The following is a 27,811-nucleotide window of genomic DNA, read 5'->3' as shown; positions in this document are numbered from 1 at the left end:
AATTATAAAATGATGTTTAAAAAATGGTGAAGTGATTTTAGAAACAGAGACAAAATAAAATGTCAAAATACAAGTTGTTAACTAAATTGAAATTAGTTATATTGGAAAAAAACAGCTTTCTTTACGACCAACAAAAAGATTATTTATATACATGCATCAATAACCACTGAACCAATTTACAACCACCAAATCACCTACATGTATTACATTGTCACATTGTGAAACACCGTCAGTTCTCAAAATTAATGCTCCCCGCTTTGAACGATTCGTGATCCATAAATACCCTAGAAACTTAATTTCCACGCCCCCCCACAATCTTAGGTCATTGAATCGGTCTTCCGTCATAACTAATTTGTTTCTCGCTTTCTATACACACCATATTATAACGAGGTATACCGTATGCAACAATTTACCTTTTTCCTTTATCATATTCGAATACTTGTGAATCTCGAAAAGGTCCCGGACGTTAATCGCATACATTGCATGAATGTTACACCACATCAAAATAACTTGCCAAAGATCCCACATGATGGAAACACTTGCTCCACCGATCCTTCACACTCGCCACAAATCAGAATAACTCCAATCCAGCGTGTATGTTTCTTTTAGCTAACTCCACCAAGGATGCAACTCTCTCCAAAAAGTACAATATATAGAATATAATTCATAAATTTGAATTTAAATTTATATATATATATATAATATAATTCATAAATTTAAACTAGTTCATATAAAAAGTGAATAAGAATAAATAGAAAAACAAAGAGAATGACATGTGGAGCTCTATATTTTGTATTGATGTGACTAAAAAAATTATTACAAGATATTAGATTAGCTTATTTAAACAATATATATACATAAACTCACCTAAACAAAATCAGAAACCATCATATTAGAATCTTGTAAGCTATCAATGGCTCCTGTTATTCTCACCTCACCCTTAGAAACAAACCCTTTAATCTTTGATGCTTCTATATTTCAAAAGGAAGCCAATATTCCCTCACAATTTGTGTGGCCAGACCACGAAAGGCCCCGGATAGAACCGTCACCACCACTAAATGTACCTCCAATTGACATGAAGGCGTTTTTGTCTGGCGAGCCACTCTCTGTAGCCAATGCAACTCGTTTAGTCAACTCTGCGTGTCAAAAACATGGGTTCTTTCAAGTTTTCAACCATGGTGTTGACTCGAGTTTGACAAGTGAGGCCCACAAGTTTACCAATCTCTTCTTTGAAATGCCACTAATAGAGAAGCAAAAGGCTCAAAGAGTGTGTGGTGAATATTGTGGATATGCTAGTAGTTTCACTAATAGATTCTCCTCTAAACTTCCATGGAAAGAAACACTTTCTTTTCGATATTCGGCACATCCAAATGGCGCAAACATTGTTCAAGATTACTTCTTGAATGTAATGGGCGAAGATTTTCATGATTTCGGGTAAATCTTGATATTCTTTGTGTGAATCAAGATTTGTTTATAACAATGCAACCCGATTTTTCTTATGTTGGTTTAACTTGTAGAACCTAATTTTGACAATATTGTTGATTTTTATAGGAAGGTTTGCCAAGAATATTGTGAAGCAATGAGCAAACTTTCTCTTGACATCATGGAGCTACTAGGAGTGAGCCTTGGAATCGATCGATCCGAATTTAGAGAATTCTACAAAGACAATGATTCGATTATGAGATTAAACTACTACCCGCCTTGCCAAACGCCATGTCTAACTCTTGGAACCGGCCCTCATTGTGATCCGACATCTCTAACCATTCTTCATCAAGATGATATTGGTGGGCTTGAAGTATATGTTGATGAAAAGTGGCACTCAATTGCTCCTTGCTCCGAAGGCTTTGTTGTCAACATTGGAGATACATTCATGGTTAGTACACAAAACATGATAAATAGATGATCACTTATAACTAATAGAGTAAATATGACTAGATTAACATTGTTTTCACTAACAAAAATTAGGGTTTTTGTTCTCTAGGCGCTCTCGAATGGACTATACAAGAGTTGCTTACATAGAGCGGTGGTGAATAATAAAACTCCTAGGAAATCTCTTGCGTTCTTTCTATCTCCTAACATGGATAAAGTGGTGACACCTCCTAAAACATTAGTTAAGAACGATCAAAGGATGTATCCGGCTTTTACATGGTCTAGTTTCCTTGAGTTTACACAGAAATATTATCGAGCAGACATGAAAACACTAGACGCATTCTCACATTGGCTTAAAAGAGAGAGCAAGATTTAAATCTTTGTTTAGTTTGTAACGCTGATCGCGGACGCACTTTTGTTAAGTAGTGTTAGTTTTGTATAAGACTAATACTGTCATTTGCTAATTTGTCATGACCGAATCTAGGCTGGCTTTCAAATGTAAATCTAGAATAAGTTCAAAAACAAATTTCTCCGGCTCGTGCTACTTATAAGGACAAACCAAATATGGAAGGGCCTATGAATTTCAATATTATGTTGGTGGTTACACTTTCATCTAAGTCAATTTTGATTAATCATGCTTTACCTAAAACCAAAAACGAAATATAGAAAAATATTGATAGTTGTTAAGACATGTGCAAGGGCACGCTCGTTTAACACTATTATGATTTCAAGTGCATAGAAACTCAAGAATTTTACCGGACGAAGCCCTGGAGGCCTGGACTATGAAGTTCCAATGGGGCATCTCCCCCTTGACGGGCCGGTGTTCAAAGAGCACTGATGAAATTTATTTATTTTGCCTTAATGAAATGTCATTGTAAGTTGCTTTATATTTGCGTTAATGAAGTATAAAAATGTTTAGCAATGAGAACTTATTATCAGTAGTAACTAGCTAACTGGTAACTTTGATCAGCGATAAATTGGTCAATCAATTATTATCAAAAGTAACTCATTTGTCGGTGAAAGTTTTCATAGTTGTATGTTGTCACTTAATAGCTGCTGACACTTATAACCGTCAACTGAAATGTTGTGATTATTTCCCTTTCCCGACAATAAATTAAAGGGTTTTTTCTCTTTTTCTTTTTAACCTATTTCTTGTATGTTTTTCATAGCAAATTCTATATCTATTCTTGTATTTCTATTTAAATTATCCAATTGAATTTCGTGACTACCAATAATACCATATATAAAGCTGAAAGTGACATAAACACGATTAAGAGATATATAATTAAAAAAAACACTTTAGTGTGGAAAACTTTTGTCACACATTCGACAGAAACCATATAATTTACAAGAAAAAAAGCTTATGACAAATTTTGTTGTGACATTTGTCATTTGGCATGAACTATAAGAATAAATTGTCACATAACATACGTGGATTTACACGTGTGCAACCAAACAAATATCGAAATATATGTAAATTAGTTTTTATCCCTCGTATTACAGGGTCTGTTTCGTACTAATTGAGGTTTGTTTTATATCGTTCGTTTCTAATATTTATATATTTTGTTGGGTTTTAATTTTATTTATTGTAAGGAAGTTAATAAATGCTTAGGGTTTGATGATGAACGAGCTTCACATATATATGAGATGTTATAACCCGGTTTAAAGCTATCTAGGTTTGGTGAGACCCGTGACTTGCTTATTATTTTTTTTACTATAAAATTGTTTCCTAATTATAATAAATAATATATTTTTTTTTCCAAAAAAATCAGATATAATTTTAATATATCCTTATTTTATAGGATTTTCATATCAAATATTTGATGAGATTAATTTTTAACTTTAATGAGATGTTATAACCCGTTTAAGAGCTATCTGGTTTGGCGAGACTCATACCCGTGAATTCGAATCAAATACATGAGAAACTTTCATTTACAAATAAAACAATCTGGTGGCTTAAGAAAATATAGAGAACAACTAGAAAGTTTTTAAATGTATCGTTTATATATATTTAAGCTTTTCATATTTCCAAAATATCACATTCAAATTCTTTCATAATTTTGTTTTGTCTTATGTTTAATAATAAAAGTCACTTAGTTATAAAGCTATTAGTGACACATTGAAAGTGTTGATATGTAGTGATATTTTTAAAAGTTGTCGGCAACTTTTTTATAATTATACTTTTACATTTAAAATTTAATTATGACAAAAAAAAAAATCTATCTCACCAATCTGGTGGCTTAAGAAAATATAGAGAACAACTAGAAAGTTTTTAAATGTATCGTTTATATATATTTAAGCTTTTCATATTTCCAAAATATCACATTCAAATTCTTTCATAATTTTGTTTTGTCTTATGTTTAATAATAAAAGTCACTTAGTTATAAAGCTATTAGTGACACATTGAAAGTGTTGATATGTAGTGATATTTTTAAAAGTTGTCGGCAACTTTTTTATAATTATACTTTTACATTTAAAATTTAATTATGACAAAAAAAAAATCTATCTCACCATTCTTTATCAGTTTATGTGATAGCATTTGTTATTTACTCACTAAGCACATGACCACTTTGTGAGTTATTATTTACTTTTAAAATACTTAACTTTACCGATATTCTTTCTATCATGTGTAACTAATAACATAATTATTTTCTTGTCACTAAGAAATAGAATGGTATATCATGGAAGGTTCAATGTTTTTTTTATTTTTTTCTTTTTAAACAATAATATTGTATTTCTTAAATAATTACCAAAGCTATGTACTGTATTTTAGAAAAAAAAAAAACTTTATTGCCAAATTAAGGAACACCACGTAATATTGAGTTAATCTCATATCAAAATTTGGGACTATGACATGCCACCCAAAAAAAAATAAAACCGTGTTTAACAACCTTGGGTTCTTGGTGCAAATGTGCATTTGTCCAGAAAAGGTGAATCCGTAAGAGACCGACGATTCAAGGGCTGAGATCCGTTAACGATTGCCAAATCGTCACCCCATAACCTTAACTCAAACATATCATACCATCGAGCATCCATAGTGCCAAATATATACAAACCGTCGCATCATATTTCAAACTTTTCTCACAACCGACTCCACTTTGTTCCACAACACTAAACCTCCATAAACCCCTTTAAAAATATTAAATTTATTTAAATGTGTATGTGTGCGCATAACAAATATATATGTGTGTGTGCATAACAAATATATATGTATATGTGAAAGTGACGTGACACAAAGCCTACCACGTCTCGTCCACCTATTGTTTGAAGACACTAACCTGTCACAAACTTGCTTCACAAGGCCACTCGTTAGCTCCTCGTTTGTGTGCTGCCACATGAGACGGACAAGCACCCACAAACCTTGCGCTGGGTGCTCTAACATTCATTTATCATTCAAAATCTTTATTTCTTTTAAGTACAAATTACGCTTTAGTTTCCTTCCGTCTATTATAATATATTCTTCACTAAACCTAACATCCTTACATTTGCTATTTTTTTTCGTAATATTATGGTTTTAAACTCCATTATTGTAAATTTATATTAGGATGATCATGCTTTATATGCTAACTAAATTGTTATAGGTGGTAAATCAATTAGAAAATATCAGTCACGGGTTGTGGCGTTGTGAAGGTGACATTTTTCTTAACACCAAAGGTCCTCGATCTAAGTCTCGGAAAGTAAAAGAAATTTGTATTAAAAAAACCCTAGTAAAATATCAATTAGTCATATTAAAACTCATTGACTTACTTTATAAGTATATGTTGTATTTCAAAACAATGCATTTGAGTTTGTTATGAGATAAAATTGTAACAAAGTTTATATTTTAATATTATAAAACGTTAATAACTACTTAAAAAGTATGCTACAAGTTCATTAACTCGAAATGTGTTTAATTGTGGCATGGGGAGATTGAGCCTGAATATATATATTAAAACTTTTATTATAATCTTTTAACCATTAAAAATTTATTAAAATACATGCATAATGCTTCATAAGGACGAAAAGGTAAGAGAATATAAAGGACAAAATATAATCAATATGCATTTAAATAATATTATTCATTATGAAATTGAACATAAATTATAGATGGACACCCAAAACAACTTATAATGCAGTTAAACAAAGGCACTGAGACAAGTTATAATTTAACAAAACAGACAATTTAAACAGCACCAAAAAGAAGTTAAGTTTTACATGAATAATTGAGTGACATATGTAGAGAAAGAAATAGTAAACTTTACCAATGACAATAATTTTTATTTGATTTAAGTATCCAAGTTTTCCTTCCAATCTTCTTTTTAATTTATAAAATGAGTTTTTTTTAATTATTATTATATTTTTATGAGTTAAAAGTGAGATTTTTCTAACGTAAATCAAATTTTATACCACATTATTGTTGATATTGCAACAAAGCCACCTTTCAATATATTATATAATATGAAATATAACTCGAAAACCTCTATTGCACATAACTTGTGTCTTCTTGATAAGCCGTAACTTTGTTACTATTCAATGTCTAACCATAACTCAGTTTATCTAGACTAAGAGGTTATTTGGTAGAGTCTTAATAATTTTATTAAGAGTATACCTCTAAATCAGTCAACGTTAATGTGTTTAGTTTACAAGAAGGACACATTTGAATCAGTTAGCAAACCCCTTATCCATTAAGTTTCAAAATGACGTTAAATGAAAATTTTACCCTTTTGTCCATTCAAATGTGTGTATAACCTTAGTTTGCCAGTCACGCACCACCTCCTCGACCTACCACCTCCTCCACCACCAATCAGGGCCGGCTCCGAGAAAGCAAAAAAACTTTTGGGTCGAAGGCGAAAAATTTTTTAGGCCTTAAGTAAAAGGAGTATTTTGTTAGTTTTAAACAATTTAATTTTATATGGGTTTGGGTTTACTTGGTTATTATTTGGTTGTTTAAAAAATTTTTGTATAAAAATAGATTTTCCAAGTAAGGCTAGAACCCACAACCTTTTGGTTGTAAGTAATGCTCATTTGCCACTAGACCAAGTTAGCAGTTATATAATTGTGTTTATACATTAAATATCCATATTGTTTTTAATAAAAATACATATAATTTTTTTCAAAAAAAAAAAAAAAAAAATCGGGCCTAGCGGGGTGTTGGGCCTGTGGCCGTCGACCACCCCGCCAACCCCCAAGGGCTAGCCCTGCCACCAATTACCACCACATCAGCGTAGTCGACACTTACTAGCTTAGAGTCTCTTAACCATTCCGACGACTTATTAGTACAACACTTACCAGTACAAAGATCCTTAACTTGATAGTCACTACATTACCAGTTTTAATTACAATGCAATAAACATACATATATTTTAATTAAGAAACATAACAAGCTACTACATTAATAACGTCCTATAAATGTGCTTATTTGTCGTCGCTATCCATTTATAGGACGTTTGCTTGTCTCCAGTTATGATAAAAATGTCATTGTTATACCACGTCATTTTAATTATAAGCCATTTAGTTTACACTTTAAATATTTGATAGTTATCCAATTGGTCAGTTCAGAGTCAGAAGTGTCATGTTTGGACTTGTGATAGCCAATGCTAATTAATATGTGTTTAATGCAAAAGTTAGGTAGTGAAAAGGAAATAATATTAAGGGTTGATGAAAAAATATGTATAAATTACTATACCTTAAATATAATAACTTTAAATTAAAAAAAATAATAATTTAAGGAAATGAATAGCTATTTTACATTATTAGGTTAGAACCCGTGTATCAATGAATAGCTATTTTACATTATTAGGTTAGAACCCGTGTGATACACGGGTGATTAAAAAACACAACAAAAAGAATAATTGTTTCGGCTTGGCCAAGCATAGGACAACTTTATAGGACGTTATACGTGACCTTCCGCTGTGAGTTCAAGAGCCAGAAGGTTTACCCCGTGTGATATCACTAGACGGTTTACCCCCTCCCTTTCTCCTAATCACGTACTCCCCGCCCAATCGCCCATCTCTCTCACACATCGATCCAAAGATACTAGCGGGTGGGGTGGTTACTTCTTTTTATAAAACAACTCACTTTAACACAGGGTGAGACTAGGATGGGTGAGTACCTTTTTGTAAAACAACTTATTTTAACTCGGTGGGTGAGGATAGATTGGTACTTTTTATATACATTTTGCTATGAACTTGTTTTGACCAAATTTCATTTTGTTAAGAAGTCATCTTGACTCAAACCCATCAGACTCGACATGTTTGCCAGGCCTAGAGAATGATCTGGTCGAGTTAACAACTGAACATAATAACTTGAGTATTTTTTACAAACAAACCCTTCATCTTTTCTTCACCTTTCTTATATGCCCTCATATTTTTTCTAACTTTTTATACGAACTTACACATACATATCAGAAAATAGAATTCCATATTCTTTTATTACTTACATAAAGTTTAATAAAAAAATTTACATTTTATTTATTTTTTTGTCTAGCTAAAATATTTTGAAATACTACATTTAATATTATATTTAACTATAAAACAAGATCTTAAAATGCTAAATTCGGGTAGATTATACAAGAAATGTTTTCTAAAACTTTCTAAAATACTGTTGTTACGTTTTCAATATGAATTCAAAACCGAACTGCATCAACATATGGGTATATATTTACTAGTTTTTATTTAATTACTAACAAATGACTATTATGTTTGAATATTAGTGAATAAATTATATAGAAGCATGTGATTAGATCAAGTTGAAGATTCGCACACCGAAGCATAGACATGTTGGTACATAGGGGTCATGTTCCAAGTGATGCGGCTAAAGTCTTCACCTTTTTTTTAAGGGTCAAATATTCTATTAATATTGTAACAAATTACAAATTCATAATTATAAATGGCATTGTTTCATAAAACATAAAAACAAAATAAACCTCACTAGGTACTATATTAACAATAAACTATAAATAAACTTATGCCAAAATAAGTAAATGTTATATACTATGCTTTATAACAAAATATATAATTAGAAACTTATATAAAAGTAAACATAAAGTTTGGTCAAGTGGTCGGACCAGTAAACTAGACCGAGTTTACAACTATTTTTTTCTTTCAGATTCTAGTTTTTTTATTCATTTATTACTCTCGTGGTGGCACATTGACTGTTAAGTGGCAGTCGGCTGTATGGTTTTCCGGCAAACACCCAAGCCAAACTCTGAAGCCAGCATAGACAACATAGTCTTGTGAGAGTAAGGCAACGAGGCTCTCCAAATTTAAGAAGTGCGATGACCTCACATACAAAAAAGTCGTCGTTCCAAAAACAAAGCCTATATCTATATACACACATATTGTTTACCTAGTTTTAATTTTTGTAATATTTACGACATCATCATCCGGATTTTGAACTTGGTCCAACTAATCTGACTAGTGAACTATCCTGATCCAAGCCCACGTTCAATTTTTTTGGCCCAATTAATTATTCATCCAAGTCTTGTTCCACAATCCACAATACATTTTTGGGCCATAACCCATGGTGTTAGGGTTGTAAACAAACTAAACGAGCTGCTTGTAAAAATTTGGCGAAAAATTCGTATACAACATGATTTAGTTGGTAGCTAGATCTAGTTGTTGACGCTGATCATTCTCAATTAACCAAATAAAATAAACTATTATTTGTGCGTGTTCGTTTATGTTCATGATCAAATTGTATGCGAACAAGTTCATTTTCTTAATTAATGAACATGAACAAAAAACTTCCTTCAGTTAAATGCTCACGAACCATTCGCTTCTCCGATGAAATCTCAACGAATAAACATGAACAAGGCCTGGCTCATTTCAATTCTAGGCGTTACAACATACATGTAGGCATGGCACCGGGCCGGGTTCGGGCCGGTATTTGTAATCTCATACCCATACTCAACTGTAAAATTCACGTTCATACCCGGATCATTACCCGTGGGCATCGGGCATACGTGATAGTTTGTTAAAAAAAATCCCTTTAGGATTTCCAATTAAGTATATTTTTTTATCATTATAATTATCGTATGTATATTTTATTTATATATGAAATATTACGAATTAAAATATGGCACATTACGTACAGATAAACGTTATCATAAATAAATAATATTACTATAATTTTTATATAACTTTATAAATAAACTTGATAACATGTAAAATATAAATATAAATAGTATTTTTAAATACACATCTTAAATACAAAATATATTTTCTCTTCGAATGAACCAACAAAAATGAGATGTTACTAGACAAAGGTTAAGTAAAAATAAAATTAAGAATGAAAAATTTTCGGTTTTATAATTCATATATACAGTTCAGGTGTCTGTGTATTCGGGTAATCGGGCCGGGTATCACCAAATCCTATACCCTGCCCGTACTTGCGAAAAAATTTCTAAACCAGTCCCATACCCGACCCAATATCCGTCCGGTGTTGCGTATACCTGTCCCGAATGCTTCGGTCGGGTTATTTTGCCATCCCTACGACACATGGTACTAACTTAAGTCAATAATACAAAGTTGTGTTCTCTTATCTTAAAGAATCCACACTACAACCATTCAATCTAAACTTAACTCTTTTTATCTCCATGGATCCTCAAGAACTCCGGCAAGTACTCGTCCTCCATCCGTCACCCATCTTCGTCGTCCACGAACACCCCTTCTTTAACAAATTCAACATCTTAAAAGCATACGAGTCGCCATTACCCATTCACGAGTTCCTCCATGCCAATGCACAGTCTGTGAAAGTTGTCCTATGCTTGGGCATTGCTCCGTTCACTGCGGATGTTATTCGTGACCTTCCGGCTCTTGAACTTGTTGTTTCGGCTCCCACGGGTGTTAATCATATCGATATGGACGACTGCCGACGTCGTGGGATTATTGTTACTAATGCTAGGGATGTGTTTTTGGACGATGCGGCGGATGGCACCGTAGGGCTGTTGATCGACGTCGTGAAGAGGATTACAGGCGGAGATCAGGTTGTTCGCAGTGGGCATTGGCCGAGTTTAATGGAGTATCCTCTTGGTTCCAAGGTAAGACACTATAAGGGTGCAAAGTGCAAACAAGCCAAGCCTGAGCCTGTCTCATTTTTGACACATCGAGTGTGCGAGTCGTTTTTTTTTAACTCTGGCTCCGCTCGTTTACTATTTATTAATAGATTATATATATATATTTTTTTTTTAATTTTATGTAGTTTGAGAAAACATTAAACGAGCCTAAGCTCGATAACTAAAACAGTTTTTCATCTAGGGATGATGATAAGTATTAAGTAAATATATGATTATGATTCATGAAAACGAAATTGATTTACGTTTAAAAATAATATAATAATTTATATAACGTTAGAAAAAAAAATTGAAAATGATACTTTAATTTAGTTTTGTAGTGACCTCATGTAGTGTACGAACCCAACAAAATAATTTCCATTTATAGAAGTCACATGTTTTTGTCATGACAAAGAAATATCTGGACACTCCGGTTTAGTGAAACATCTGTCTATTCTAATAAAGTAAAATAATCTATATACATGGCACTCTCACAATCCTCCTCGGTTATGCTTTCCCGTTCATTCTATAAACCCGACAAAAACAATCAAGCGGATCTTTTATGACCCATAACCCGAAGCCTAATATATCTCTTAACACTTCCTTTCTGTGAAACCCTAATCACCGTTTACCCATATCTCTCTCTCTCTCTCTCTCTCTCTCTCTCTCTCTTGCTGTACAATTCTACGCATCCTAATGGATCGAATCTCCTCCTTGAATGATTTAAAGCTTCATACAGATTCGATCTCTTCCTTGATCGAATTGAACTGATTATCGTGCTGTAACATATGAACATCATATTATGCTATTCCAATGTTAACTATTAATACCGTTTCATTCATACTTAGGTGCGTAATTATTAAACTGTATACATATTCTACACAATTTTACACAAAGAGGAAGCTAGATGATAGCAAATTAGCAACAATGATAAAAAAGATTGGATAATTTTTGCACCACAATTTATCATTCTGATTTTATTTGATTCAAATCTTTACCGTCGAGGTAGCAGGGGCGGCACAAAAGGAGAGAGTCTATTTATCCAAACAGTTTCTGTTCATAGCTCGTAAGTTGGTTGAAATATCAAGTACATGGATGATGACAGTAAGTTGATTCCGCTTTTATTCTGTACTTGGATTATGTGTTCGTTGTTAGTGCATTCTGGTATTGGTAGTTTGTTTCTTTTTGAAATTAGTTTTTTGAGTGATTTGATTAAGATTCATTAATTTTTGTTTAAATGTGTTTGATGAATCTTCCCTGGTAAGTTTCAAGCCATAAATCTTCATTAACCCTTGATTATCTATCTAGCAATTGCTAGAATGAAAAACTTGAGTTTTTGTGTGTTGTGGGTCCATGATAGTCCTTTTCTTATGATGGGTGGGTTGGGTAATGTGTCAAAACGCGGTCGCATTGAAACTTGAAACACAATACGCCATGGGCCAAATAAACATTGAGAGTAAAACTGAAATTTTTAGAAGTAAGAAAATAAAGTTTTTGTAAGGATGTAGGAAGTTAGACATTCATAGTTTGGTCAAAACTGGTGTGGTGATGGTTCGTGTCAAAATGTGAAATTTGATCTGGTACAAATCATACGAGACAGCTTTATATTTGCAAATCTAACAATATTCAACAAATGATGTCACACAACACGCACAGAAACATTATGTGTTGCTTCTTTCAGTTTTCATGCTTGATTACAAGGCACTCAGTTTTGGCAAAGGGCCTAAGGTGTTGGTTTTCTTTCAGTTTTCTAGCTTGTGTGGAATCATGCTAAGAAGCCTTTGGATTTTAGAGAAGCGACTGAATCTGCAAAATAAATCATATGATTTCCTTGCCTTAGGTGCTAAGAAATCTAAAAATCTGCTTCTCGTGTCATCATGTTAGTTTTTTTAAGTGGTCTAATCCATTTTTGTTTTTCTGTTTTTACTATTGTCATTTCAGGTTAGAAATTTCTTTGCTAAGGAAATACAAAGGGTCTTCAGGATGTTTATGTTGAAAGTTTCTAGAAAACTTCTCCCCTGACAAGTATTTTAAATATATGTCTTTTTTATTGGTAATTTAATCGCATTTTTAATAATTGCAAGTTTGTAACTTAATTTAGCTGCATGATCATAGTTGTCAATAGCGATGATAACGCTCGCTATAGCGCGTAGCAGGATTTCATCACTATCTCATATTTAGCGTTTAATAGCGGGAAGAATAGCGATCTTTTAGGTTTATTTATTTTTTTTCCTCTGTTTTAATTGAAATAGCGAAGCTAAACCCTATATTTTAGCTGGATTTCAGGGTTTTTTGTTAATATACTGATAAAAACACCGTTTTTGTCAAATATATGTGTAAAAATACATATAAAATATTTTTAATTTTTTTTTCTATTGTACCGCTAAACATAAAATAGCACCCGATATTTGGCCGCTATCGCTACGTAGCGTATAGGTAGCTTGTCGCTATCGTCCGCTATTCGCATTAACAACTATGTGCATGATAGGTGTATTTTCTAGAAAGGTTGTTTGGGGTTCCTAGGAATCATCTCACTAGGCCTATAAGACGCCCTTGACATTTTATTATTATTTCAATTAAATCATTATTTATTAACTATATTAATTAATATATTATTTTTATGCTCATTATATCTATAGCTAAGAGTTAATTACACAGTTTTTTTTTCTAAAGATTTTTGTGTACTTTATGTGATGGGAGCTCTTTACATTGCAACAAACATGGCCTTAAAGTTGATAGCAAAGTAAGTTTTAAGCACATAAATATAAATGAAATAATGTAATTTTATTTATCAAATAATTATAATTGATACTATTGTAAATAGAATTATAGATATAATACATTTATTTATTTAATTATTATTGTTTAAGTTTATTTGTATTTATATTGATCATCACGTGTATTACACGGGTTCTAAAACTAGTAATTAATAAGTGCAAACACTTAAAGAGGAAAAAAACCTTAGTTAATATACTTAATAGTCACCTTACTGTCAAAAGATGCGATTTTCAAACGTTTAATGTTGCATTCTTGCACCACCATTTATAGAAGTCACATGTTACCGTTGAAGGTAAAAGAGTGATGATTTAGGGAAAATGGTCAAATTGTCCATTTTGATTATTGATCATCTTATTCCAAAAGTGTCCATAAAAATCCCACCATCACCATTCACCACCAACCAATTCACCAATCTAGAGTTTACTTCTCTTATCTTAACAATGAATCCACAAGTACTCAAGCAAGTTCTTGTCCTCCATCCACCATACATCTTCACCATGCATGAACACCACTTTTTAAGCAAATTTCACCTCCTCAAAGCATATGAGTCATCGTTACCTACTCGCGACTTCCTACACGCATACGCGCAGTCTGTGAAAGTCGTCCTATGCTCGGGCACATGCCCGATCATAGCAGACGTGCTACATGACCTTCCGGCTCTAGAACTAATTGTTTCGGCCGCCACGGGTGTTAATCACATCGACATGGCCGAATTTCGTCGTCGTGGGATTATTGTTACTAATGCAGGAGATGTGTATTCGGATGATGTAGCTGACGGCGCCGTGGCGCTGTTGATTGATGTCATGAGAAGAGTTACTAGTGGTGATAGGTTTGTTCGAGGTGGGCGTTGGCCCGCTCTCGGGGAGTATCCTCTTGGCTCCAAGGTATAACACCTAAAAAAAACCACCTTATAAATATTTAAAATATTTAAAGAAACTTTTGTTTTTAAACATTATAAATAATTAGAGTAATTATTATTATTATTTTACGGTTTAAAAGAAATTACATTATAAAAGATAAAGTATGGTAATAAATAGGTATATTGGTTTTTATTAATCCCAACTATCGTTTTTTGGTCACTACCGGTCCCAACTAATTAATTGGCTGCTGATGGTCCCAACTTTTAACGTATTTGTTCTTAACGGTCCACGGCAACAGAATCCTAATGCCGTTAGTTTCAAGTTGCCGCAAAAACGTGTTTGGTCGGAAAACTCAAATTTTTTCCTGAAAACTCAATGTTTTCGTCCCAAACATCTTGGTAATTTTGTATCGGACCTTTAGGAAACTTTTTCTAGTAAAAGCCTCAATTATTGAGGTCGCCAGAAACCCTAGATACATCATCGGAATCGGTTGATGGTGCTCAAGTGGTGGCAGTTGGTTGGCGGTGAGTCAACTGGTGGTGGTTGCGGTGTTCAGGTGGTGTTTTCCGGCAACAAATTTGATTTTTACGGCCAAAAACTTTTTTCCGACGACCTGAAGCTAACGACATTAGGATTCTGTTAGTCACGGACCATTAGGAACAAATACGTTAAAAATTGGGACCGCCAATAGCCAATTCATTAGTTGGGAACGACAGTGACTAAAAAGCAATAGATAGAATTAATAAAAAACAATATACCTAATAAATCCACTTATTCCAAAGCTACAAAATAATAATAGTTACTTTAGCATTAACATAATTAGTTAGCGTAATTGCTTTAATTATTTATACATTTTTTACATGCTATTATCGTTTGCATTTGATTCATACAGTATGCAGCATAAAGTATATGATTAACGACAATGGGTGAGGCTAAGTATAAAGTATATGATTTTGATCTTTGATATAACAATCTCTCCTAAATCGAAAGAAATAAAATACGCCATTGGACAGGAAAAAATAATGATAAATCAACTCTATATATCGTTGTTTGCAATTAATGTAAACATATACAAGAAAAAAAGAATGTATTTAAAAACAATATAATTTGGTTGTTTATTAGTTTTGTCATGACATACTTATCAAGAGACTCTCGTTCAATGAAACATAATAAGTGCAAACACTTATAATGGGGTAAAGTCTTAGTTACCATTATCGTAGGTCACGTTCGTTTTACATAATTCATGCGAATTCAAATGATTTGAAATTAAAATCCCATTATTTTGCGTGTTCATTTCGTTTGAATTTGAATCTTAATAATCTTTTGGTGCGTACGGTTGTCAAGGAATTGGAATTATAATTTAATTCCTTAAAATTCCTTTAAATAAAGGGATTCTAAATTCTTCCAAAATGTGGAGGATTTCAAGTGAATTTGTTGGAATCTTTTCTCGAGTTATTTTTTTATTTTTAACGAGAACAACAAATAAAAGATTTTGGTTTTTTTTACTTTTTTTGTTTTTGATTTATATTTTGAGTTATGAATTTATTATTATTATTTTTGAATAATTTTTTGAGTGGTTTTTGATCTTAATAGAAAACCCCTAAAAAAATTCAAAATAATAATAATAATAATAACAAAAATCATAACACAAAATATAAATAAAAAACAAAGAATCTAAAAAAAACTAAAATGTTTTCGCCGTTATCCTCGTTAAAAAAAACTCGATTCCAATTCATTTGTCAAATGAGCACACCAAGAATGGAATTTGATTTCAATTCCTTCAAATTCCAATTCCTATTGGAATGTTCAGATTCCAAATCTAATTCCTTCCAATTCCAAATCCTATACAAATTCCATTCCATTCTGTGAAAAGAACGCGTCCTAAGATTTTAAACATTTGGCATGCCGCATTTTCCCACCACGAAAATTCGAGTGTCCCGTCCGAGCCAGAAAAAATATGTCCCTTAAGCCTTAACATACTAAATATTGTAAATAAAATTTTAAACGATTAAAGTTATGGCAATAAACATAATAATTAGCAAAATAATAGTATTAAATTGATTTCATCACATCCTGAATAGGCTAATAGCTAAGCGATGATTTGTAAAACTTTTTTAGCATTCTTGATAACAATTTGGTGATTAAATTATTCGTAGTTTATGCTATCTGATATTTCTTTCTCGATAGCTATTGCCAACAGCACGCTATGTCTTTCTTGGGTCATTGTGGATCATAAATAAGATTTCAATATCTACAATTTCGAAAAGCTTCTTTCTGTAGATGCTACTGTGGCTGCTAGTGTCCGAAGTCGACGCTGTTGCTATCCCACCTACTCATTTCATTATTTATTTAAATTTTATTGATTAATTAAAGGTAATGGAATCTTTTCAATTTTTAATGAGCCTATAAATGTTAGAGTAATTTAAAAAAAATGTGTCTAAAAAGTGTCTGAGTATTATAAAAATAATGAGATTATAAACGTTCGAGTATTCTATATAAATAACATCAATAAATTTTTTAGAAAAATTGTACCCCAAAAAAAACATGCCCCGGCCAGACGCCCACCTCTCCCGCCCTTAGAGCCGGCCATGGGTACACTCTTGATTACATGTTATTGTACTCTCTAAAGATATGCATTAATGTAGTCAGGAACACGTATTTAAACACAACTTGAGTATATCTAAACAGCCTATTAAAATGACTTGATGCTTAAATGTTTCACCGACTTTATTAGAACTTTAGCAAATTTTTTGATATATGTAGGATTAAAAAAAAAAATCAATTAGACCACTTTTAAATCATGAGAAATTATTCTTAACTTGCTATCTAAGTGCTCACATTGCCGTTAGATAATGGCAAACGACCTGTATGGAAGCCATAAACATGATGTTCCTTGGTTATATGTACTAGCTATTATAAAATAAACTAATTAAGGATCGTTGATCTATTTCTTTTATCTTAGTCTTCTAATCGTAGCCCTATTTATAAAAAAAGGTTGGAGATCGGTATGGAAGCCAGAAATGTGATGTTCCTTGGTTATATGTACCAGCTATTATAAAATAAACTAATTAAGGATCATTGATCTATTTCTTTTATCTTAGTCTTCTAATCGTAGCCCTATTTATAAGAAGAGGTTGGAGACCAGGATGGAAGCCAGAAACGTGATCTTCCTTGGTTATATGTACTCGCTATTATAAAATGAATTAATTAAGGATCGTTGATCTATTTCTTTTATCTTAGTCTTCTAATCGTAGCCCTATTTATAAAAAAAGGTTGGAGACCGGTATGGAAGCCAGAAATGTGATGCTCCTTGGTTATATGTACTAGCTATTATAAAATGAACTAATTAAGGATTGTTGATCTATTTATTTTATCTTAGAATGTCTTCTAATCGTAGCCCTATTTATAAATATAAGGTTGAAGGAAATAGGGATGAGCATCAGATACAAGATATCAGTATTGAACTGGTATCGTATCATATCATGTATTTTGGGTCCCTATTTTTTGAGGTTTAGGAATCAATATGGTAACAATATTTTTACCAATTTTTTTGCCTTCATATACCATAACGGTCAAGTAGTGAGCTCATCTCTCGGAGGATATATAAATTTACCACATCATAAAGTGATCGTTGCGGATTTAATTGATATCATTTACTTTTACGCACTATTCATTAATCTTTTGATGTTACGGTTTTCAAGTTAGGAGGCAAACGAGTTGGAATCGTTGGGCTGGGAAACGTTGGACCCAGAGTTGCCGCAAGACTAGAGGCCATGGGTTGCATAGTCTCGTACACCTCAAGGCAGAAAAAACCGTATACCCGCTTTATTTTCTATCCAAATATCCTTCAACTTGCATTTGACTCAGATGCTCTTGTTCTTTGTTGTGTGTTAACCGACAACACACGTCACATGATCGACAACAAAGTCATGATGGCCTTAGGAAGAAAGGGTATCATTGTGAACGTTGGCCGTGGGGCCCTCATTGATGAGATTGAGTTAGTGAAGTGTTTGGTCGGAGGTGAAATTGCTGGTGTTGGTTTGGATGCTTTTGAAAACAAACCAAACGTACCTAAAGAGTTGTTTGAGTTGGATAACGTCGTTCTTTTGCCTCATGGCACGGGTTTTACAAAGGAATCGTTCTATGACACCGCTCCTGTTTTAATAGGTAACTTGGATGCGTTTTTCACGAATAAACCCTTGCTTAATGTTGTAGGTAATGAATTATAGTCTACTAAGTTGTGGTTTATGACTGAATTTTCCTGTATTATGTTATGCTTATGATATCCATTTTAATCTATTTTACTTATGCAAACTTTTGTTTTGTTTATAAATGCAATTCATCTCTATTCTTTTTCTAGAAAAAGTAGAAGTAAGTTTAAACAATATACTAAAGGCGTTCAATATGTAACTCGTATTTTATTTCAAACTCCATTAACCATAGTAAAGTTTTGACACCCATGTTCGAACCCTTGGGCCATGCTGATCTCTTTTTAACGATTTATTATTGTTACATATCTCGTACGAGTTTGATTATTTTCTAGAATGACAACTAGGGCTGGAGGTGGCGAAGCAGCGTGCGGCGGCGGTGAAGTGGGGAGAAAGGAAGGCAGCGGCGGTCGGCTGGGTAGGTGGAGGAGCAGTGGCGGTCGGCTGTGTTAGGTGGAGGAGAAGCGGCGGCGGTCGGCTAGGGAGGAGCGGCGGCGGCGACGGCTATTGCGGCGCCGGAGGTGGAGGTCGTGGTGGTGCGGTGCGGCAGTGGAGGTCGTGGTGGTGAAGGGGAGGAGATGAAGGGGAGGAGAAGGTAGAATGAAAGGGGGGCTAAGGTTTGGAATAAGATAGAAAATATAGAAGGTCTGAAAAAAGGAAGATCCATGTCTTCTAGGATAAGAGGGCGCGAAGACGTTTTTTTAATGAAATGTCTTCAAAAAAAACAAATAGTCTGCAAGCCTAAAGGTCTGCGTGTGGTCTGCGCGACGCAGACATAAGAGGCCAGGAAGATCTTCAAACAAAAAACAAACACCACCTTAATGACTTAATAATGTTTCTTGGCCCAGTAGTCTTTTACCAAGGTTAACCGGTTGTAATTAGAGATGCACAAGCCGGGTTAACCGGTTAGAGTCAATGGGTCAAATAATCATTTAGACCGGTTAATCGGGTCGGGTACTAACCGGTTTTTAGTTAGGAAACCCCTACCCGATATAACCGGTTTCGGGTATAATCGAACCGGTTAACCGGTAAATAACTGGAAAAAAACCGATTTTAAGAAAAACAATTAAAAAACCTAAAAACTGGTTTCGGTTAACCGGTTTCTAATCGGTTTTGGAGCTCAGTAATACAAACCAGTTTGTAACCGCTAGGTTGAATCAGATGGCTTCTTTGAAATCAGTTAGTAACCGGTTAGAAAATTGGGTTCAAACTTGTTAGCCTGTGCACCTCTAGTTGTAATGTACAACTAGAGATGAACAAGCAAATCGGGCTATAAATATATGCAAATACACGTGTCGCATCTCTAAAGCTCATGAACTTCGGAGCTAGAGGCATCGGCATAGCCTGTAGCCCATTTAGCTTGCAAGTTCGAAATAGAGCTCTCAAATTAGCCAGCATATTTTAAGAAATAACTGGGCCTGGATTGGTCTGACGTAGGCCGGTTTGCATGTCCGGAACAACACGTTTTGAAACAATATTTAAAGAAACAATTGGCCAACTGTAAGGCCCCGTTACCGGTAATCCTACTTTCGTGTTGGATTTACTCATAAACACAGTTCTAAATATCAGAGTTAATTAAAACATTTACGCGGAATATAAAACTCTCATAAAACTTTACATAATTCATAACTTGTCTCAAAACATTTATTGTCTTTCACATTAAAGCAATAAAATTAACACATCATAGGTTTTCAGATGCCAGATTCTTGTTCAGTGCCATGTGTCTCCTCAAGCGAGCTGCCTCATCCTACTTACCTGCGTGCATACTAAAAGTCAGCTACGCTGAGTGAGTTCTAGATAATCACATAATCATACCATTCACATAACATTATATTCTTTCATTCAAACTTTTATACTTTCATACTTTCTTACATTCATACTTTCTTACTTTCATACTTTCTTACTTTCTTTTGTATTAACTTACTTTCATATCTTATGTTATAAAGAGCATTACGCCCTACATTCCTCGAGTATTATTAGGGCTCGGTATCCTCTTTCCTCGAGTATTATTAGGGCTCGGTACCCTCTTTCCTCGAGTATTATTAGGGCTCGGTACCCTTCTTCCTCGAATATTAGTAGGGTTCGGTTCCCTAGTTCTCGAATATTAGTAGGGTTCGATTCCCTCTTCGTTACCATACAACCATACATCATACCTCGAGTATTATTAGGGCTCGGTACCCTTTTCGTAACCATACAACCATACATTATCATTTCTTTCTTCTATTATCTCTATCATGTTCATACACATAAACATACATAACATACTTACCTTATACATAGCGTTACAACCTGACAGTACGTGCAATATCCGAAGATCGTTCACGTACCATCAAGCAATCATTCATACATTTCACATTATCCACATAAGGCATACACTTATCTCTTAGGATAAGTGTATTAACAAACATGTTGAGTATGCACACAGCCCCGAAAACATAACACATAAATGGGGCTAGAAACTCACCTGAACACGGTTACGTTCTCCGTTGATCGTAATCCCTTTCTTCAGTTGTGCACGGCTGACTGTATAACAAGTATACATATCAATTTAACTATCCCTACTTATAACATCTTTCTAGTCTTAATTACTACCCACAACGAACGGGGGTCCGGGGGCAGCGCCCCTGGCAGCGGGGTCTAGGGGCGGCAGCCCCTAGCAGGGTCCAAGGGGCAGAGCCCCTGGCTGGGGTCGAGCTGCCAAGTCAGCTTGGAAAAATTTTATTTCCATTAACTGTCTTAACACATTTTCATTAGATTTTAAATTTATTTTCTAAACGAACTTGGCTTTAGGCGAAGTTAAACCTCAGGCGAACTTAGCTTTAGGCGAAGTTAAACCTCAGGCGAACTTAGCTTTAGGCGAAGTTAAACCTCAGGCGAACTTATCATCAGGCGAACTTAAACCTCAGGCGAACTTGTCATCAGGCGAACTTAGCTTGCAGGCGAAGTTCATCAGGCGAACTTAGCTTGCAGGCGAAGTTCATCGCTTGAAGGCGAAGTTGCCCAGATGAAGGCGAAGTTGCCCAGATGTCCGCTGTTTCGGTTTCTGATCAACATTTCGGGCGATTTTAACACCCTTGTTAAGGTTCAATACCACCCACTACACTTCCCGACCATTTTCGGTCATTTATACACTAAAAGCTCGGATCTTTAAACTTCCAAGATCAAGAATCATACCTTTTGAGCTTGTTTGGATCTCGTTTATCTTGGTATCACCACTAATCTTTCTCTCTTACCCGGACCTCGCTCGATCCTTCCTTCTTTCTCGGCCCGGCCGGCGGCGGTTTTGGGTGTGCTTGGTGTGTGTGTATGTGTGTGTTTAGGAGAGTGGAGGAAAATGAAGATATTTTGGGATTTTGGGGGTATTTATATCCCTGAAATCCCATTCTCATTTAACCCATCTCAATTAATCCAAGTCCAAGACTAGGAATGGCAACGGGGCGGGTTTGGGGCGGGTTTTGCTTAACCCGAACCCGAACCCGAAACCAAAAACCATCCCCGTACCCGCCCCATTATGTAACACCCCGACCAAAGGCGGATTATACATCGGGGCGCCACATATTGCTTCATTACTCGCGACACTATTGGTGTCAATATTTATTAATACACATTTTATCGCGCACGCGCAGCGGGGAAAATAAAGAACATAAATCAAAATATAAATCAATATATTATAAATTATAACATTCAAACAACATTAACTTGTCTTGATACATTTTAATTCTAGGTCCAAAAGTAAAAACGTCCTACGTGTCCACAAGCTCCAAAACAGCTACTGCAAACCTGAACATGTGTTAAAATAAACGTCAAACACTTGCGTGTTGGTGAGAAATCAAGTTTAATAGATAATCATAGATAATCACAGTAAATCTGCGCGCAACACGTGTATGTCTAGAGTTTAACAAGGGTGTAATCAGATTGTGATCAAGCCTAAGATAGTTCATAGATCATAGTTCAATCCATGCTCCCAATTGAGCATAATAACGAGAAAACATCTGTGCAAGTGTAAACAAAGAAAACCGTAAACGATAGGTCTCCCGTGTTCAACTAATGGTACCAACGGAACTGCGGAATAGGCCGAACAAAGCGGTTAATGATACACACATACAAATAAACAGCCAAGTAAACGTCCTCAACACATGGGATACTGCGCGACTAAAGTTCAAAAACAAGTTTAAGACTCAAGTTTTGTATGAACACATGAACATCCCAAAGCATTTAAAATAAAAAGGGATTAGATACGAGATAACTCACTTGATAAACGATGCGGTGTAAGATATGCAAGAATCAACTCTTAAACAAGCAAGGTTAACCTATAATTAAAGATTATTGTTTTAATGATTTGTTTTAAGTCTTGATTATAAGTTAGCATAATTAATAAGTAAATTATAATATATATTACCGGAAAAGCAGGAAGAACAAGGAGGAAGACGGAGGCAGAGAGGAAGACGGCCGAGAGAGCAAGGGGCAAGAGAACAGGAGAGATTAAGTGTTTTGTGTGTGATGTGTTAGGAAAAATAATACTATTATTTATAGAGAAACCCTAGGAGACATAATCCCTAGAAAAGGGGAAAAGATCTTCAAAAAGCAAAAGATATCAAAAAGCATAAGAATCCAAAAGCAAAAGATATCAAAAGATATGGCAGCTGCAGGGGGCAAGATAAAGCTGACAGGGAACAGTAACAGGCATGGGCGGTTCAGATAAAGGTACTGGTCAAGCATGGCAAAAGCAGATCTCAAAAGATAATGTCAGTCACTTTTTCTACCAACCAATGGGGGTTGGTACGCATGCTGCGCCGAAAGTAACTATTCAGACATTAGATAGGTTAGGTCAACAGCACAGAAGATAAGACAACACAAAAGCAAACGGCTAGATTTAAACAGAAGATACAAGGGTTAAGCGCGGGAAGGCTGAGTGCGCGAGCGCGAAGGCTGGCACAACAATCCTTAGCGCACTGCGGGAAGAATCACAAATCCTTAGCGTGCTGCGTGAAGAACAAGAATTCTAAGCGCATCGCGGGAAGAACATACATTCTTAGCGCATTGCGGGAAGAACATGCATTCTTAGCGCGCTGCGAGAAGAGTTCTCTTCACGCATCGCAGGAACAAGATGTCTTCACGCAGGCTTCCATGTAAGGAGTCTGGCGCGTGGAGCTGCAGACATCCTTAGGCGGGAAGAACCAAAGGACAAGCAAAGAGAAGAGGGAAACAAAGCGGAAAGAGAGAAGGAAGAGGGACGGGACGGCGGAAAGAAAGAGAGAGAAAGAGGCGGGAAGGAAAATATATATTATTATTAAAAGTAAAATATAAGTATAAATATTAAATAATAAAAGAGAGATCGGGTCAGAGAAACGGGTACCTGGGTCGGGTCGGATCGGGGCAGATGTCACACATTACCCGTCGGGTTTAAATCGGGGATTCCCCGTTTGGTTTTTTGTACCCCCCGACCCGCCCCGTCCCCGAACCCGAAAACCCGAAACCGATCCGACCCGACCCGAAATTGGTTCATCACATAACTGAACATTTATCGAAATAAACTTCTGCATCACACACATGAAAGCTGAAACAATGTGTTACAAAGGAAATAAAACCAAGTCTACATGGCCGAAAAATCATGCCAAATACACAAACTACAAACTTGCGACCAAATCTAAATACCAAATCAAACCAAATCATCCAAAGTCGTCGTGCCACTTTCTTTAGTACCTACCTACATTAAGAATACTTATCAATAAATCAACCAAGTTAAAAGAATAAAAGCTATGTTACAAAAATAGTAAATTTTATAAATATTATTACCTCTTCCACATCCATTTCATATTCAATGGTGCGGCAATATGCCTCGGTCTCTTCCGAACAAGTTTCTATATTTAATAGTAATAACATAAACATATATTCATGATTATGAAGATAAATAACATGAGTAATAATGTAATATTCAATATAGCGTTACCTCGAATCTCATTCAACAACCAACTTTGAGCACACATTAAAGCCTCCAAAGTTTTTGGGTGAAGTCGACTTCGGTGAGGACTTATTAATCTTCCACTTGTACTGAACGCAGATTCAGAGGCAACGGTGGAAACTGGAATTGCCAATACATCTTTTGCCATCCTTTGAAGTGTCGGATACTTACCTCCATTTGTCTTCCACCAAAGCAACAAATCCAGTTCTACTTCATCAGGCAAAAGATTTTCTTTCAAGTAGTTATCTAACTCTGCCATATCATTCAAGTCATCATTCACCTTAGCTTTGGATTTAATGTCAGATAGGAATTTTTGGAATCCACCAGAAGAACACTCTGACAACCCCGAACTGAATAAAGATGAACTAGAACCACCACCTATAAATTAATGTGAATCAAGATAAATCAAATATTAGCAATTTATATTTATACTCATTAAATATTAATATGATTATACCTTCATAGTAGTTTTTACCACGTGAGTTGGTAGATTCATATTCTTTAAAAAAAGCTCGGACAAAATCCTCAAGAGATTTAAACTCTTCCTTTGCCATTTCTTCACCGTATAAGGCAGGCATAAGCAACTCTACGTATTTTAGCTTGTAACGTGGATCTAAAACCGCAGCCATCCCCATAATCCCATGAATTACAGACCAATATTTATCAAACTTGATACTCATTTTATACGCCATTAGACTAATGTCAACAATAGAAGACTTAGTCCACTCCCGCATAGAAAAACGAATCTCACATATCAAAGGGAAAAAGACATTAGCAGTAGGATACTTGTTACCAGAAAACAAAAGAGTTACCCGATAGAATAGTTGTAGCTTGTTACATATCTCAGTTGCTAAGTCCCAATCAAGGTCCGTAGGCAAACTAGTATACCTGGGCTCTCTTTGCTTTAATCGCGTGAAAACATGTCTATAAGGTATAGCAACACTAAGCATCAAATAAGTAGAGTTCCAGCGAGTCTTGCAATCAACGATCAGTTTCTTTGTGTATTCCATTTCAAGTTGATTGGCTGCTTCCTCAAATTTTTGCTCTCTTTTTCCTGATGCAGACCAAAATAAAACACTATCTCTAATTCTTTCAATCCCATCCTCAATAACAGACAAACCATCTTGAACAATCAAATTGAGAATGTGCGCGCAACAACGCATATGAAACAACTCTCCTTTCCTCATGAGTGATCTCAATGGAAGCTTCTGTAGTAACTTGTTGATAATTGCATCATTTGTGGTACAATTATCAACGGTAAGAGTAGACACTTTTCTATCAATATTCCAATCACATAGACAATCATATAGCGTATCTGCAAGAACATCAGCTGTATGTGGTGCAGGCACATAAATAAACCTATATAAAATTTATGCATCAATATAAGTGTAAAATACATTTAAAGTTTTAAACTAACTTTATATTAGACTTGTACAATATATATGCTTTACCTCATGATTCGGCTTTGCAAGTTCCAAGAGTCATCTATAAAGTGTGCAGTGACGGCCATAAACCCTTTTCTTTGATGGTTAGCTGTCCACATATCAGTAGTTATTGCCACTCTACTTGTGATCCTCCCTAATAGTTTCTTAGTTTTCACCCTTTCATATTCATAAATTTTTAAAATGTCGCTCTTGATGGTATTTCGACTCGGAACCTTAAACAAAGGTTGAAGACCTTGAACAAACTTTCTAAAACCATGATGGTCCACCGTTGTAAGAGGATACTCGTGCACAATAATCATCTCCGCGAGATCTCTCCTTGAGTTGTCTGGATTAAACGTGTAGTTGGAGAGATATGATGAACTACCATCAACTTTCTTTTGCTCCATAATCAAGATGCTTTGTCGTATATCTTTAACAGTTCGTCTTGGACAACGTTCAAAATGATCTCGTAAATGCGATGTGCCGTTTTTGCTTGAACCTCCTAGCTTTTTCTTACAATAGTTACATTCCGCCTTATCTTCACCGTTCACTTTCATTAATTTAAAATGGTTCCACACGGCAGATCTTTTCCTTTTACCACCGACATTTTGACCATCTTCAAAAGTATCATCAAGGTTAGACTCATCGTGGGTAGTAAAGTTAGTTGGTGGTGGTTCATTAGAATCATGTACCCCTTCACTGCTTCCTTGAGGAGTAGAATAAGTAGGAGTGTTTGAAGCAACGGGAGTAGGAGTACAAGTGTCTGAAGCAAATTTATCACCTTGTGATGCCATATAGTTGTAGATGCAACTGAAATAGAATGGCACATAGAAGACTTTAAGCAAAAGCCAACTACAGGCTGCTAGAAGATAACAAATTAAAGACATAGTAAAGAGAATTAAAGAAGATTATACAATATGGACTAGTGGCTCGTGATTGCTAGTGCATGATAGATTGATAGGTCAATGTATACCAGCTACACTACAAATTAAGAGGCTCGACTGCTTTCTTCTATTATAGAATTTATAGAGGAATCAATGAGATTATACTTCATATGAACAGGTGGTAGGATGAGAAAGCGGTGGAATGAAACAGAGACCGAGAGGCCATAGAGTAAGAATATGAATATAATTGAGGATAATATTAATATTAATATAGTCTATTATCATGGAAAGAGGAAACCCCTAAAACAAATTAGATTCCCCAAATCAATTATCATGTCAATCATCAATCGCAAAGAGAACGGTGTATCATACGATATGCAACAACAACAAAATTAGGTCAATTTCAAATGAAAAACCCTAAAAAAGGAGAAAACATACTTCGGTGTGTGTGTGATAGTGGGGAAGAAAAGAATGGTGTGTGTGTGTGATTAAAGAGTGAGATTACATACTTCGGCTGTGATCAAAACGAGGAGGAGGAGGGTGGTCCGGTGGTGCAGACGGCGATTGAGTGGATGGTGATGGTGGTGCAGACGGCGATTGAGTGAATCGGGGGCGGACTGGCGGTGGCGGAGTCTGGATGAGTGGATGTCTGGATGTAGGTTTAGGTTTTTAATATATATATATATATATATATATATATTATTTATATTTATATTTATATATTATATCGGGGCGGGTCGGGGCGGGGGTACCTGAACCCAAACCCGAACCCGAAACAATCCCCGAAACAATCTC

The 27,811-nt window shown here is 35.0% G+C and overlaps 3 protein-coding genes and 1 pseudogene across 3 annotated transcripts; 3 read left to right on the top strand and 1 right to left on the bottom strand.

The window, feature by feature from the left end:
- The first annotated feature begins 913 nt into the window (after nt 1–913).
- On the top strand, nt 914–2,264 carry LOC143611301 (gibberellin 20 oxidase 1-D-like). Its single transcript, XM_077085534.1, has 3 exons — nt 914–1,434; nt 1,552–1,873; nt 1,982–2,264. The coding sequence occupies exons 1-3, from the start codon at nt 914–916 to the stop codon at nt 2,243–2,245; spliced, it is 1,107 nt and encodes a 368-aa protein (XP_076941649.1). The 3' UTR covers nt 2,246–2,264.
- An 8,180-nt stretch (nt 2,265–10,444) lies between these two features.
- Nucleotides 10,445–12,922, top strand: LOC143611290 (glyoxylate/hydroxypyruvate reductase HPR3-like). Its single transcript, XM_077085525.1, has 2 exons — nt 10,445–10,888; nt 12,842–12,922. Exons 1-2 carry the CDS (start codon nt 10,445–10,447, stop codon nt 12,920–12,922), a joined length of 525 nt encoding a protein of 174 aa, XP_076941640.1.
- Nucleotides 12,923–14,118: 1,196 nt separating this feature from the next.
- Nucleotides 14,119–18,767, top strand: LOC143611281 (glyoxylate/hydroxypyruvate reductase HPR3 pseudogene; annotated as a pseudogene).
- Nucleotides 18,768–26,155: 7,388 nt separating this feature from the next.
- LOC143611260 (zinc finger BED domain-containing protein RICESLEEPER 3-like) lies at nt 26,156–26,926 on the bottom strand. The gene is made up of 2 exons (XM_077085511.1): nt 26,632–26,926; nt 26,156–26,562 (listed from the first exon to the last, which is right to left on the bottom strand). Exons 1-2 carry the CDS (start codon nt 26,924–26,926, stop codon nt 26,156–26,158), a joined length of 702 nt encoding a protein of 233 aa, XP_076941626.1.
- Nucleotides 26,927–27,811: the final 885 nt, after the last annotated feature.

This window comes from Bidens hawaiensis, unplaced genomic scaffold, assembly GCF_021521415.1.
Source record: "Bidens hawaiensis isolate Kalapana, Puna unplaced genomic scaffold, B.hawaiensis_p1.1 tig00002236_1, whole genome shotgun sequence".
Taxonomy (NCBI): domain Eukaryota; kingdom Viridiplantae; phylum Streptophyta; class Magnoliopsida; order Asterales; family Asteraceae; genus Bidens; species Bidens hawaiensis.
Note: the sequence above shows the minus strand (reverse complement) of the source record. Positions and strands in the feature narration are given on the sequence as shown.

What these genes read in the sequence shown, in the direction of transcription:
- LOC143611301 (XM_077085534.1), top strand. Translation starts at nt 914, where the DNA reads ATGGCTCCTGTTATTCTCACCTCACCCTTAGAAACAAACCCTTTAATC. An exon ending in GAAGATTTTCATGATTTCGG is followed by an intron (nt 1,435 to 1,551) that starts GTAAATCTTGAT and finishes TGATTTTTATAG; the next exon opens with GAAGGTTTGCCAAGAATATT. An exon ending in ACATTGGAGATACATTCATG is followed by an intron (nt 1,874 to 1,981) that starts GTTAGTACACAA and finishes TTTGTTCTCTAG; the next exon opens with GCGCTCTCGAATGGACTATA.
- LOC143611290 (XM_077085525.1), top strand. Translation starts at nt 10,445, where the DNA reads ATGGATCCTCAAGAACTCCGGCAAGTACTCGTCCTCCATCCGTCACCC. An exon ending in AGTATCCTCTTGGTTCCAAG is followed by an intron (nt 10,889 to 12,841) that starts GTAAGACACTAT and finishes TTGTCATTTCAG; the next exon opens with GTTAGAAATTTCTTTGCTAA.
- LOC143611260 (XM_077085511.1), bottom strand. Translation starts at nt 26,926, where the DNA reads ATGGCATCACAAGGTGATAAATTTGCTTCAGACACTTGTACTCCTACT. An exon ending in TTGTAAGAAAAAGCTAGGAG is followed by an intron (nt 26,563 to 26,631) that starts GTTCAAGCAAAA and finishes GAACTGTTAAAG; the next exon opens with ATATACGACAAAGCATCTTG.